General features: G+C 33.3%; 2 protein-coding genes across 2 annotated transcripts in view; one reads left to right on the forward strand and one right to left on the reverse strand.

The window, feature by feature from the left end:
* Positions 952–3,476, reverse strand: LOC105177676 (50S ribosomal protein L25). Its single transcript, XM_011100909.2, has 3 exons — positions 2,991–3,476; positions 2,645–2,771; positions 952–1,576 (listed from the first exon to the last, which is right to left on the reverse strand). Exons 1-3 carry the CDS (start codon positions 3,372–3,374, stop codon positions 1,356–1,358), a joined length of 732 nt encoding a protein of 243 aa, XP_011099211.1. The 5' UTR covers positions 3,375–3,476; the 3' UTR covers positions 952–1,355.
* LOC105177677 (LOB domain-containing protein 36) overlaps positions 10,363–12,189 on the forward strand; it is a gene marked incomplete in the record, with an annotated part of 2,347 nt that continues 520 nt past the window's right edge. The window contains 3 exon segments of the mRNA XM_020698923.1: positions 10,363–10,623; positions 10,776–10,837; positions 11,609–12,165. Of these exon segments, the coding sequence (XP_020554582.1) occupies positions 11,632–12,165 (534 nt within the window).

Raw genomic sequence — 12,189 nt, forward strand, 5'->3', positions numbered from 1 at the left:
TGCGGCTGCATTCCATCAGATCATGAATAGATAAAAGACAACAATAGTTGAAGTCCGTATTCCATGCATATTGACCTCCTGTAGTCTTCCATCAAACCAAGTCGTATCTTGCCTTTGACAGAACATAAGCACGCATAATACTAGGAAACCAAGTCTAAGTGAGTATGTGTTCCAGAGTTATTCAAAAGTTCAAATCTTTATGTCCAATCCAAATCGAAGTAGTTAGTCACTTGGTGGGTTTTTCTTTTAGGGCTAATGTCAAAATCAACAACTGGTTGATTTTGTCTACGGAGATGAGAAAATTATGGGAGTCAAAGGGGACCAAGTCCAGAATGAAGGAGTGTGACCCTGTCCACAGGCGAATTCAGGAGGCGGCTGTCACGTGTAAGTTGTGGACACATTTTTTAACTTCAGCACTACAAATTTAAGCACAGTTACTAGTGAAATAAGAAACTCATACTGGTGAAGCATATATATATATATATATATATATATATAGAGAGAGAGAGAGAGAGGATCTACAAGAGAGCATAGCGCTCTTCAATTATATGTACAGACTACATACAGATCATATAGCTCTTGTCAATATTTTGAAATTAATCAATAAAATAATTAAGATTTCATATGAACTTGAAAGGGAAAAACCTTTCATCACATGAAAAGAAGAAAACATTCACCAAGTATGACATGCGTGCATAATATCCTGATTACAATACTTACATTTAATGGATAATATCAAATTAGAAAAACTCACACGACGAGCCAGAGTTGGATTTCCTAAAATTACGGGGTTTTTTTTTTTAATCACAACCTTAAATTGTTGGGCGAACACATTGTATGCCACCACCCTCGATAGCTGTTTAAGTATGGATCATGCATGGCAAGTGATTCATGTGATCAATTACAACAAAGTACACACATAATTTGCAAACGACTTCGTCTAACTGGATATTTTAGTTTTCAAACAGCTCAACAGCTTAAATTAGCATACAAGAAACAAGTTTTTACATGTGAGTAGGAAAATTGTTAGATGCGTAAAGGTAACAGCATGAGTGACTAAACTTCGCAAAAGTGCTGCAGTGAAATTCCTTTCCGACGCTATGCAGGAGATTGCAATGCAGCTCGAGAAGAAAACAACTCATTTTCTGACAACAGTGCTTTGTATACTAGCAACCAGCTATAAATCACAAGAATTGACATACTTATTTCTGCACCGATGAAATTGGCTTAACCTCAAACAGTCTGAACAACTAACCTCAAACACCTATCACATTGAACATGCAATCGTTAACACCATCATGCTGAACTGGTGCTAAAATTATATTTTAAACATTCCAGAAACGATCCAGTTTGTACTATGCATGTTCGATTTCTCCAATGTCCGTCGCTATGATCTTACAAACAGGAATGTTCTCATTCTTACTTAGAAGCTTCAAGCTTGGATGAATTGGGACGTCATGCATGGATACCCTGTCCTCAATATCCAGATTACTCAGATCTACTTCAATCTTTGCAGGAATGTGCTCAGCCGGACACAAGTACTTCAAACTACTTCTTACCTGCCTTAGACGACCGCCTGTATTTGCATAACAAGATGATTAAGTTAATGTCAACATTACATATTACTGTTTTTTATCAAAGAAATAAAGAACACAGAACGATTCCATCCTTCCCATGGCAAACAAATAATTGTTATAAATTTATTAGAGACAAAAGTGAGGATAAAATTCAAAACAGAACAGAAAAGGCTCTTCAGAAAATAGCAAGGCCAGCATTTATGAAAGATATAGCAGAGATACTAAAAGGTAGGATGACATGAAATAAAATTACCATCACTGAGATCATCTTTGGATATTATCTGAAATGGTGGGGCTTAAGGACAATGACTGAGTGAAGCTGAATGTAAAAGTCCAAATAAATCAGTCCAGGATAAGCGTCCATGTTTATGACGAACCTCTGTTCCAAATAATGTCAGGTACCCATTTCCAACAGCTGATATCAAACTTCACTAACTTTATGAATTTTATTCTATGAATACTATTTTAATCAGCTGGAAACTGAAAAGTGAAAGTTCTCCTTTAGTATAGAATAACTCAGCTTCTGACCTAACACTTAGAAAATCCAGAACCATGCATTTCCTAATACAATATCGAGTCTGCTTCGATTTCTCATAGAACTTCGGAATGAGTTCCATGGTTGATTTTGCACTTTGCTTCCTTTTTTACTCAACTTAGCCATTTTAGCATGAATTTGAGAGGGTCATTTCTCTCTATCCATTTTCTACAGGCAGAAACCATTTGAAATGGAAGGACCTATCTTTACCACCATATTTAGTATGGAAATAAACAAAGAACTTTAACTGGATAAAAGACTATCATAGCAAATGAAGATAGCAAACAAGCTTGCAATTTCATAGTGATATCAGCATTATATCAAGTTAAAAGCAAAGTATTAATGTTGCTAATGTAACCCTTAAACTATTGCTGATGCGTGAAACATTGGCAGATATACTTCCAAGTGATGTTAGATACCATTCTAATTGCATCTAACCTTCTGTGGGCCAAGAATGAAAAATCTTGATAGGTAAAAATACAGTAAACTAGCATATCGCAATACAATAAAATGTAATCGCTACAAGACGAACCTTTCTTTATACCGGGGCATACATCTTCTCCTTTGTAAACAATGGGCACATCCACCTTCAGCTGCGTTCCATCCTCCGCCCATACGAATACCAAATTCAATACCTTCCCATCTTCATCCCTATGTATCTATACACAAAAAACTTCAATTATCAAACAGAATCATACACTTCCCGTGTATTGGAAGTATAGATAATACCATTCATTTCGTCAACCCATTCTGTGCTGCATTATACGAATGCAAGTAAACTACAATTATAATAAAATATATAGACACTATTTCAATTAATTAATACCAATAAAGAATTAGCAGAACACAAACTTCATAAAGCTGGCCCAAGCACTTGCCTTAATTGGAAGAACCTTTCTCGTCTCAAGTATAGTGGAAGAACCCGACCCGGCCCGGATCTGAAGCGGAAAAGTAGTGGAGCAGAAAAACGGAAGTTGTATGTTCTTGAGAATAGCCTGAATCTGCTTCCGCTCCGTGGTAAGCAGCAGTTTCCGAGAAACCAAACTGGAGGCGACAACAGAAGTAGGATCATTAGGATCTCTCTGAACGTAGCTCTGGGAGAAGACAACGGCGGGGATGCGTCCCTGAGCTCGGTCTCGTACAGAGATCCGGTGTCCGGAGCTTTCCCTCGGAACGGCTTGGATCGTGTGATACGAGCGGCGGGACTGCGTCTCCGCCGTTGCTTTGAGAACACCGGCGGCCGCGCGGCACCACTTGGACATTTGTTTCTGCGTTGATGGAATGGGTGATGGGGAAATGGGCTCAGGCGAGTGTAAGGGTTTATGTTTCGTCTTCAGTTCCAAGGGGTTTAGCCGAGTTTACGTGTTGGGCTGCTTTATCGGGCTGGCTATTAATGGCAGATGTTCAATCCAGCCCTTTAGTACTATGAATTTGCCTAATGCCACCCCATTCCAAATTAATTTCCCTCAGCCTGCATTTACATAAAAAGATTTGAATTCCAATAAAGAATTTGAAAGTTACTTATAGCAAAATCAAAAGTGCGTAGTATTTGTAAAAAAAATAAAAAATAAATAAAAGTTAAATTGAATAGTGTTTGCAGAAAAATCACTTTTAACGTAAATTTAATTGATTAAAGATTATTTTGTCCCTATGTGTTAAAAAGATACTATTTTTTTGCTAATTATTTCACTTGTTGTTTTTCAATTTATAACTACTTTCCCACAAAAAATCATATATTTTATTTCAATTGGTATTTCATATTTATGTTTTTAAAAATATTAAAAAAAGCATGTTAATTTTAATAATGTTCTCATTAACTAATATAATTCTTCATTCATACACAACAATTAAACTTACATGATTAAAAAAATATTATTTTATTAATTAATTAAATAATAATATATGAATGAAATAATATAATTAGATGATATAGCAAATAACATATAAAAAATTTAAATTATTAAATATATGAAAGTGTAAATTTAATTATCAATAAAACTTGAATTATTAGAAAACTCCGATATCAACTTTAAATATAAAATTTTAAAAATAAATTTAAAACGGTAAAATTGCATTAAAATTATTATAATAAGGATAAAGTAGTCACAAATAAAATTGAATTTATTTACAAAAAAACTCAAAGTAGTTAAAACTTAAAAGCACCCCTCCAAGATGCTTTCAGTTTTTATCTAAAAGCAATTTTTTTTAGCTGCTACAGAAAAAAAAAAAATTAGCATCCCAAACACTTTAAAAGTGCTTTGAGGAACCAGAAGTGCGCAAGCACTCCATTGAAGTGGTTGGATATGGCTAAATCTCTCCTAGAGCACTTTGGAACTTGCAATCCTTTGGGTTGTTGTGATCTCTTTGTTAGGTCTTTTAGGTCAATATATTTTTATGTATATCAAACGACATTCAACAAAACATAATTAATCAATACAATTGAAAAATTTTAAATTCTTTCTACTTAAAATTATCCAAAACACCCAATAATTTATTATTAGGAATTTGAAATTCATACATTCAAATCAATCAATCAATATTCAATTATATTTTGTTCAACATTGACCAACTTCATATTCATTTTATAGGAAGCATTTTGAAATATTTGTTATGCGATTATATTTAAATGTAACAAACCGTGTTGTAATAAAAACTTCCCCGTTTGTATTGCATCATAGCACAAAATGTATGTATCTTGTCATTGTCGACTAAAATGACGTCTGGACAATTCCTCGTTTGTTTGCGAGAAGAATTGAGTGGGTAAACACAACACAAACAGGTACGTCCACAACCATAAATAAAGAAATACAAGTAGGAAAGCAAACAATGAATTGAGGAGCAGTGAGTTTTTGTTGGGCAATGAAAATTGTCGTAATAATTAACAACCTTGCACGCTCACGTTATCGACCCTGTCTAATCACCACTTTAATCCCTCTCAAATCATAATCACTCCCCCCATAACAAAACATATCCATCCTAAAATATTACTCATCCAATTATTAATTTTGACAAACTGTTTGCACGCACTGACAAGACATCCAACAACTTGTAATTCACCCTCAATACCTGTTGCTGTCCAACATATTCCGACCCTAAACTCTTTATTACTCTTGTCCAAAACATAAGCTATAAACAAATATTAGTACAATGCTACTATTATTATTATTATTATTTTGCGTATGTTTTATATTAAATCTAACTTTTCATGTAAAATTATCATCTCACTATGTAATAACCCAATAATTTCTCAACAGAGACATATGCGAAATTTGATGCAATTATTTGTATATTCATCTTTTTTGAAATTTGGTGTAATTATATGAAAACCCCTTATAATTTAGAAAGCTGCATCTAGTACCCGTAAGATTTGATTTCGTGTAAAAGTAAGTCGGTGTGTTAATTAAAATTCAGTAAATTCGCTCAAGTTAACAAAAATTTGGATAAAAATTCATATATACCCCCTATTCATTTATTATTGAATTATTATATATTAAATAAATTCTTTTAATTACTAAATTACCATTCTACAAATTCACACATTAATACATGTGATGAGGTATATTTTTACCATCATAAAGGTAGTTTAATCAGAAAAATTTGTTTGAGCTGCAATGAATCAGTAATAAGTCAAACGAGGGTAAATATTGATTTTTAATTCAGTATTTTTGTCAATATCAACAGTTTCGATAAATTTTGACCAATAGAGGAACTTATATTTATTAGACGAAAATAAATTTTAAAGGTACTAAATGTAATTTTTCAAACTATATAAAATTTACGTGTAATTATATCAAATATTAAGAAAAATAAATCTAATTATCCCTGAAAAATATTTCGTGGATTCTACTTACTTTTTATGTATTGATTTACACTTTTCACTTAAGTTTCCGATACACTACTCCAAAAAACCAGTTGAGTGAGGGTTGGTTGTACTTGATATTCCTACGTACTTAACTTGGACCCCTAGCTACTACCGTCCCCCCTCCAAATTTACATACATACATGGATCAACTAGACATTAATCAACAGTTTTTACTAGGATTTAGGGCTGTCCGTGAACCTAAAAACTATCACCCAATCAATTAATGACTCTCTCATCCCTCGTCCTGTCGTAAAAAAGGGTGGGCCTGTAGGAGTGTATGTATTAATAGAGGCATTAAAGGGGTTGATGGGGTATTAATACAAGATGTTTTGCTCCGACTTCAAATGTCCTGTCTCTGTCTCTGTCTCTGTCTCACTTTCAGTTTCAGTTTCATCAACAATTTTGGTAGCTTTTTTCAAGTCAAGAAATGACCATTGGAGCAGTCCATTACTGTTAATTATACCCTATATATACTTATATAACATCAAAACACACATTCAAGACCAGTACATGGGCATTGATCAATGCGTGCATGTTGGCTCCACTTCACTTTTTCTTACAACATTGTTTGTGTGCATGTGTGTGGGTCTATATTCTTTCGCTATTAAAAAAACTGTGTTAACGTGTAATTTTAATACAGTACGTAATATCTATCATATTCTTATGATAGTGATTAAAGTCAAAACGATCTAATTATATCGGTATTTAGAGTCCGCTAATGATGCTACAATGGATTGATAATTTTGAGATTGGTAAATTTAATAGACGGTGGTGATTGAAGAATTAAGGTTAGAACTGTTTTATTGATTGTAGATGAATGGTAATGATGAGTTGGGGGGAGGGGAAGAAGAATCAGAAATCAGAATATTGAATGCTCATTTGCATTTGCATTTAATGAAAAAGGTGGGTTTGGCATTACGATGTCAAATCCATGCACGTGATTCAACACTCTCCTCCTAATCCCCCACCCCAACCCACCCCACCTTCTATGAAAAGTCAAAACGGCAAAAGGTATTTCCGCATAACAAAAAAGGTAAACCACTTTTCTATATAAGTATGCTTTATTTACATATTTATAAATTGGAATATATAGCAAAGATCTCTTCAGTAATTAAGGTTGAGATTTTAATATATCAGTTCCAACCCATTACACGTAAAAACTAGTAAAATTATTATATACGTTATTAGTTCAAAGAAAAAAATTATTTTTAAATATATTTATATTTCAAAATCAAATCATTAGATAATTACAATATTTAATACTCAATATATCAATATTTTTTCGAAAAAAATATTAATTGCAGTGACTTGTGGAATTTGGAAAGTTCACCATGCACTAGACATCATCAATCTTTAATTTACGTGACTTTAAGAGAAAAATAAATTATTTAATTATATTCAATTAAATGAAACTAATTAATTTTATGAGCACGTGTTGGTTTAGCTATATAATAATTCAATAAAAATTATTTCAAGCAAAACCAATTTATCATTTTTCTTATTAATTGTCAAATGGAGAAAAGAGACGAACTGCCGACGCTTTTTACATTAGTGGATAAAGACAGACCACTCTAATAAAATTATTGTAAGTTTCACTGTTGTGACATTATGATTGTATTGATGTGTAATTTTTAATACAGAGCGATAAATTATTATTAATTGAAATAAATTAATTACAATTATTACTGTCAGATATTATTTAACAAAAAAATCTAACCAACACCTATTATTATTGTAAAAATAACAAATCTAGTATTCAGTAGACAACATCTCATGCATAAGGCGGGGTTTGAACTATGCTTCATTGGCATTTTTAATACTCTCGTTGACGATTGTATTTTCAAAAACCTACCTCAGTTTGTGGTGGTGATTTGAGTTGAAACTGATCAGAAATTTTAATTTTTTTTGATAAAAAAATTAAAGAAAGAAAAGAGGAATTTGGGATATATATAGTACAAAAATTTGAAAGGAAGGACAAATTGTGAAGAGGGGAATTAAATTGCAAAGCAGTCTGAAATCTCTGAAATGGAATTGTACCGCACCCAGTACGCAATGAATGAAATGGAGGGTGTCTGCACGCAATTGCTAGCCCACAAACTGAGCCACTGCCCAGGGGTGGCTCAGTCCGTACTCAATCGGGTGAGCCACTACCTCCTTTCTGTCTCCCCCCCTCCCAATTTTGTCCTACAAACAACCAACCGCTATGAATTAATAAGTACTAACCGTCGTAATATATTATTTCTATGTTTGTATAATAAATAGTTTTTTATATTTTAAAATATATTATTAATGAAAATAAAATATATAAATTAACAAATCATATTTAAAAAAATTAATTTAAGGGTATTACCGTTACAACGACAAAAATTAGTATCATGATGTCATAAATCGTCATACATAAGTGAAAAAGTTTCATTTTTTTAATACTAGTCGTCGTTGTGGCACGTCTTTTCTACTTGCATATAATAAATAATATTTCACGCTTTAAAATATTTATAAATAAGAATAAATTTATAAACCACATTACAAAAAATACAATATTTAACCATGGTTAATTGTCATGGTTAAAAATAAAATAGCTGTAACAAATCGCCATTGACCATGATCATGCAACAATTGTTGGCCGTGGCAAATATTTTTACCATAACTTTTAGTCATGTCAAATAATTTTTTTCTTGTGAAAAATCTATTTTTTTGCATTAATTTTATATAATTATGGTCAATAAAAATTATTTACCACGATTTTTAGTCCATAGCTATTAAAGTAAACAATAATCAATTTTTTTATAGTGACAGTATATTGCATTAATAAGAAGAAAGAAAAAAAATAATTTATCAATTAATGCAAATTTTGAAAAAAGTTGTAAGTTAATTATTTCGAAAAAAAATAATTTATCAATTAATGCATTTTTTACTTCACAAATAAAATTTACAAGATTTTACAAAAGCAAACTCGAATTTTACAAAATTTAACTAAAAACAGTTATAATCAAAGCGATGTAATTTGTAATTTAAACTCTGACACAACCAAAACAAGGGTGGTGGTGTATTGGTATTAATTAGAGGACGGGCCCAAAAACCTTAAGCACGGGGGCTTGCTGATTGCTGATTGTTGGTCTCCTCGGGAAAAAATCTCAAAAAGGCTTAAGGATGCGTCACTTCAGTCCCCTTCTATTTGCCAATTTTCGGGTCAATCAACTCACTGTAGCAGCTCACACCATTATACTGTATATAATTCTTTTCCTTTTAATTATTATATTGATTCAATTAATATATTAATATATATTAAAATATAATAATTTTAAATTAAATCAATGTATTAATATAATTATAAATAAATCATAATAATTCACATAAAGTGAAATCATACCTACACATTTAATGAAACTCGAATCCTTGATATCAAACTTGTTCGTAAGATTTATACTATATATCAGATAGACGGTATTGTAGAATAACTAATTTTTATTGGTAAAATATACTCTTAAATATCTTTATTTATTTATTACGAAAAAAATACTTTCTGTTTTTTTTTTTACTTAGTTTTATCAATAGTTCTCCTGTCATGATCAATTAAATTTAAACACGTATAAGTGTTTTAATCTGATAGTTAATTAGACTGACGTTTCAAAAATAAGTTTGAGATTATAAGTTCGAATTCCATTAGACGTTTATATAATATTTGTATTTATATTAAAATATGATGTATTGATTGATTTAAATTTATTGAGATAATGATAATCTTAAAAAAGGGAGGAGAAAGAGAAGAGAAATGATTTAGTGTAACAAGTTAAAAGAGCCTTGATTGACTCCACCATTATCTCGAGTGCAAGTTATTAGTAATCCCTAATTAGCGAGCTAATTATTTGTAATGTGTCTGATAAGTCGCCAATTAATTGCTTAGAAAAATCTAAGAAAAACCTACAATTTAGCCGCTGTTACTTCACTAACTACATCATTGGAATTCTAAAACATGTTGTATTCAACTGCGGCATAGATAATTATATTTGTCAACACAACATTCCAACACTTGCTTAATCACAATTAATTGAACTAATTAATCTTCCAAATTATTAATGAAAATTGAAAAAAGATTAAGAAAGTATGGGGCAAAAGTGTGAATAGTGGAAAGATGAGGGGGTTTGAGTAAAGGGGTAGTTTTGGGAAGAGAGTAAAGAAACTCGCACAAGGACAATGAAGCATGCATTTAACATTCCTTCAGAGTGGCAAATTGCTGAATAACCACTCTCCCGTTTGATGATCCGACGGTCAAAGCGAGTTGTCCATGCACTCGTGGATGGATAGGATTAGGCCACACGGTTTTGCCCTCATCATGAAATGAAAATACATATATGCACCTATACATACAATAATTACACGCACACACATATAAAAATGACGTAGAATCTCTCTCTCCCCTCCCTCCGGTTATGATCTCTTCCTTTCTCTTCATTGCATTCAATACCAATCCCATTTTCTCATTTCTCAGTCTCTAATTTCCATACAAAAGGTATAAAAATTGTACCTTTTTGCAATTTTTTATCCATTTCTTTTTGCCTTCGTTTTTTCGGGATCGCGAAAGTTGAAGATCGGATCGAGAGTTTCTCGAACTCGAACCCTAGGCCTCCACTCTCTCCGATAAACCGAAGGTCCATTTCTCCGTTTTCTACTCGATTTTTTTTTCGGCTTTTCCACGTCGATTATCTGTTTTGTGGTTTTGTATTTTTACGTGTAAGTTTTTTATTTTCTCTTATGTTGGTTTGTGTTGTTGTTGCTGTTGTTTTTTTTCTTTTTTTTGCAGATGTTGTGAGTGTTGCGGAGAGAGTCGTCTGAAGTAGGTTTTTGCGAGCACAGTCGAATAAGGTGAGGAATTTTGATGCAACTGTGTTTGGTTTCGTTCTTGTTCCTTTTGTGCTTTTGGTTTTGTGTTTCTTTTGGTTGTTTTTTGAATGTGAGATGAGGTTTGGTTGAAGATAAGGAAAGATCTTGACGTTTGGATTCACCGTAAAGAAAGGATTATGTTGATTATTTTTGATTTATTTTCCTTTTCTGGATCTGTGAGATTCTTCACTGCTACACCAAAGTTTGTCTTGCATTCCAAGCTGATACTGTTTTAGATAGAGAAACAAAATTCTCTCCTAGCTGCAATAGCAGAAAAAACTCATTGAGTTCGTGTACTTCTCCGTATTCCGGCGATCATCGTCTCTTATCTTTAAGTTTTACAGTTAATTATTTCTGTGTCTCCCGCACATAAATGATTTATATTTTTGCTTTTCATCTCTTCTGTTTTTTTCATTTTTTCTGTTGAGTTATGTTCTTCTTCTGACTTTCATTATATAAAATGACTGACTTGATTTTAAGTTTGGATTTTTTGACTTTCCATGTCGGCTTCGATATGCTCATTCTTTAATTGCTTCAGTTCTTCTCTTTAATCGGTGAACGAAACTTCGCTGAATGCCATATACCCATTGAATATACATTCACACTTATACAGTAATAAATATTTTATGACTTGCGCATGTGCAACTCTATAAACATGAAATTCTCGTTATTGAACCCAGTGATTCTTGAGATTTCAATTGGACTGATCAGCTTACAGGAATTGATGGTTTGTATGATTAATGATGTCTTCAGTTGAAGTGTCGAAGAAGAGGAAAATGTCGTCGTCAAACTCTCCGTGTGCGGCGTGCAAGTGTCTCCGACGAAAGTGCACGCAGGAGTGTGTTTTTGCACCATATTTTCCGCCGGATAACCCTCAGAAATTCACCAACGTACATAAAGTCTTCGGAGCCAGCAACGTGGCCAAGCTTCTCAACGAACTTAATGCCAGCCAGCGTGAAGACGCCGTGAATTCCTTAGCGTATGAGGCGGAGTACCGCCTCCGGGACCCCGTGTACGGCTGTGTTGGCCTTATTTCCATTCTCCAACACAAGCTGAAGCAAGTCCAGCATGATTTGGATAACGCCAAAAAGGAATTGGCTACTTATATAGGGCCCTCTGCCATGTTGCCCATATTGAATCACCCGGGCTTCATGCAGCAGCATCCCAATTATGCTCCCTCGGCTTATCAAGTGATGCCTTACAATGTGCAGCCGATGATGGGGTTGCCTACGGGGGTCCCCCACGGGGCGCAGCTCATGATCCGGGAGCCTCAGCAGCAACAACAACAGCAACAGTTTCTGGAGGCACAGCAATTAGCGGCGGGGGGGGGGGGC

This window comes from Sesamum indicum, linkage group LG15 (genome assembly GCF_000512975.1).
Source record: "Sesamum indicum cultivar Zhongzhi No. 13 linkage group LG15, S_indicum_v1.0, whole genome shotgun sequence".
NCBI lineage: Eukaryota > Viridiplantae > Streptophyta > Magnoliopsida > Lamiales > Pedaliaceae > Sesamum > Sesamum indicum.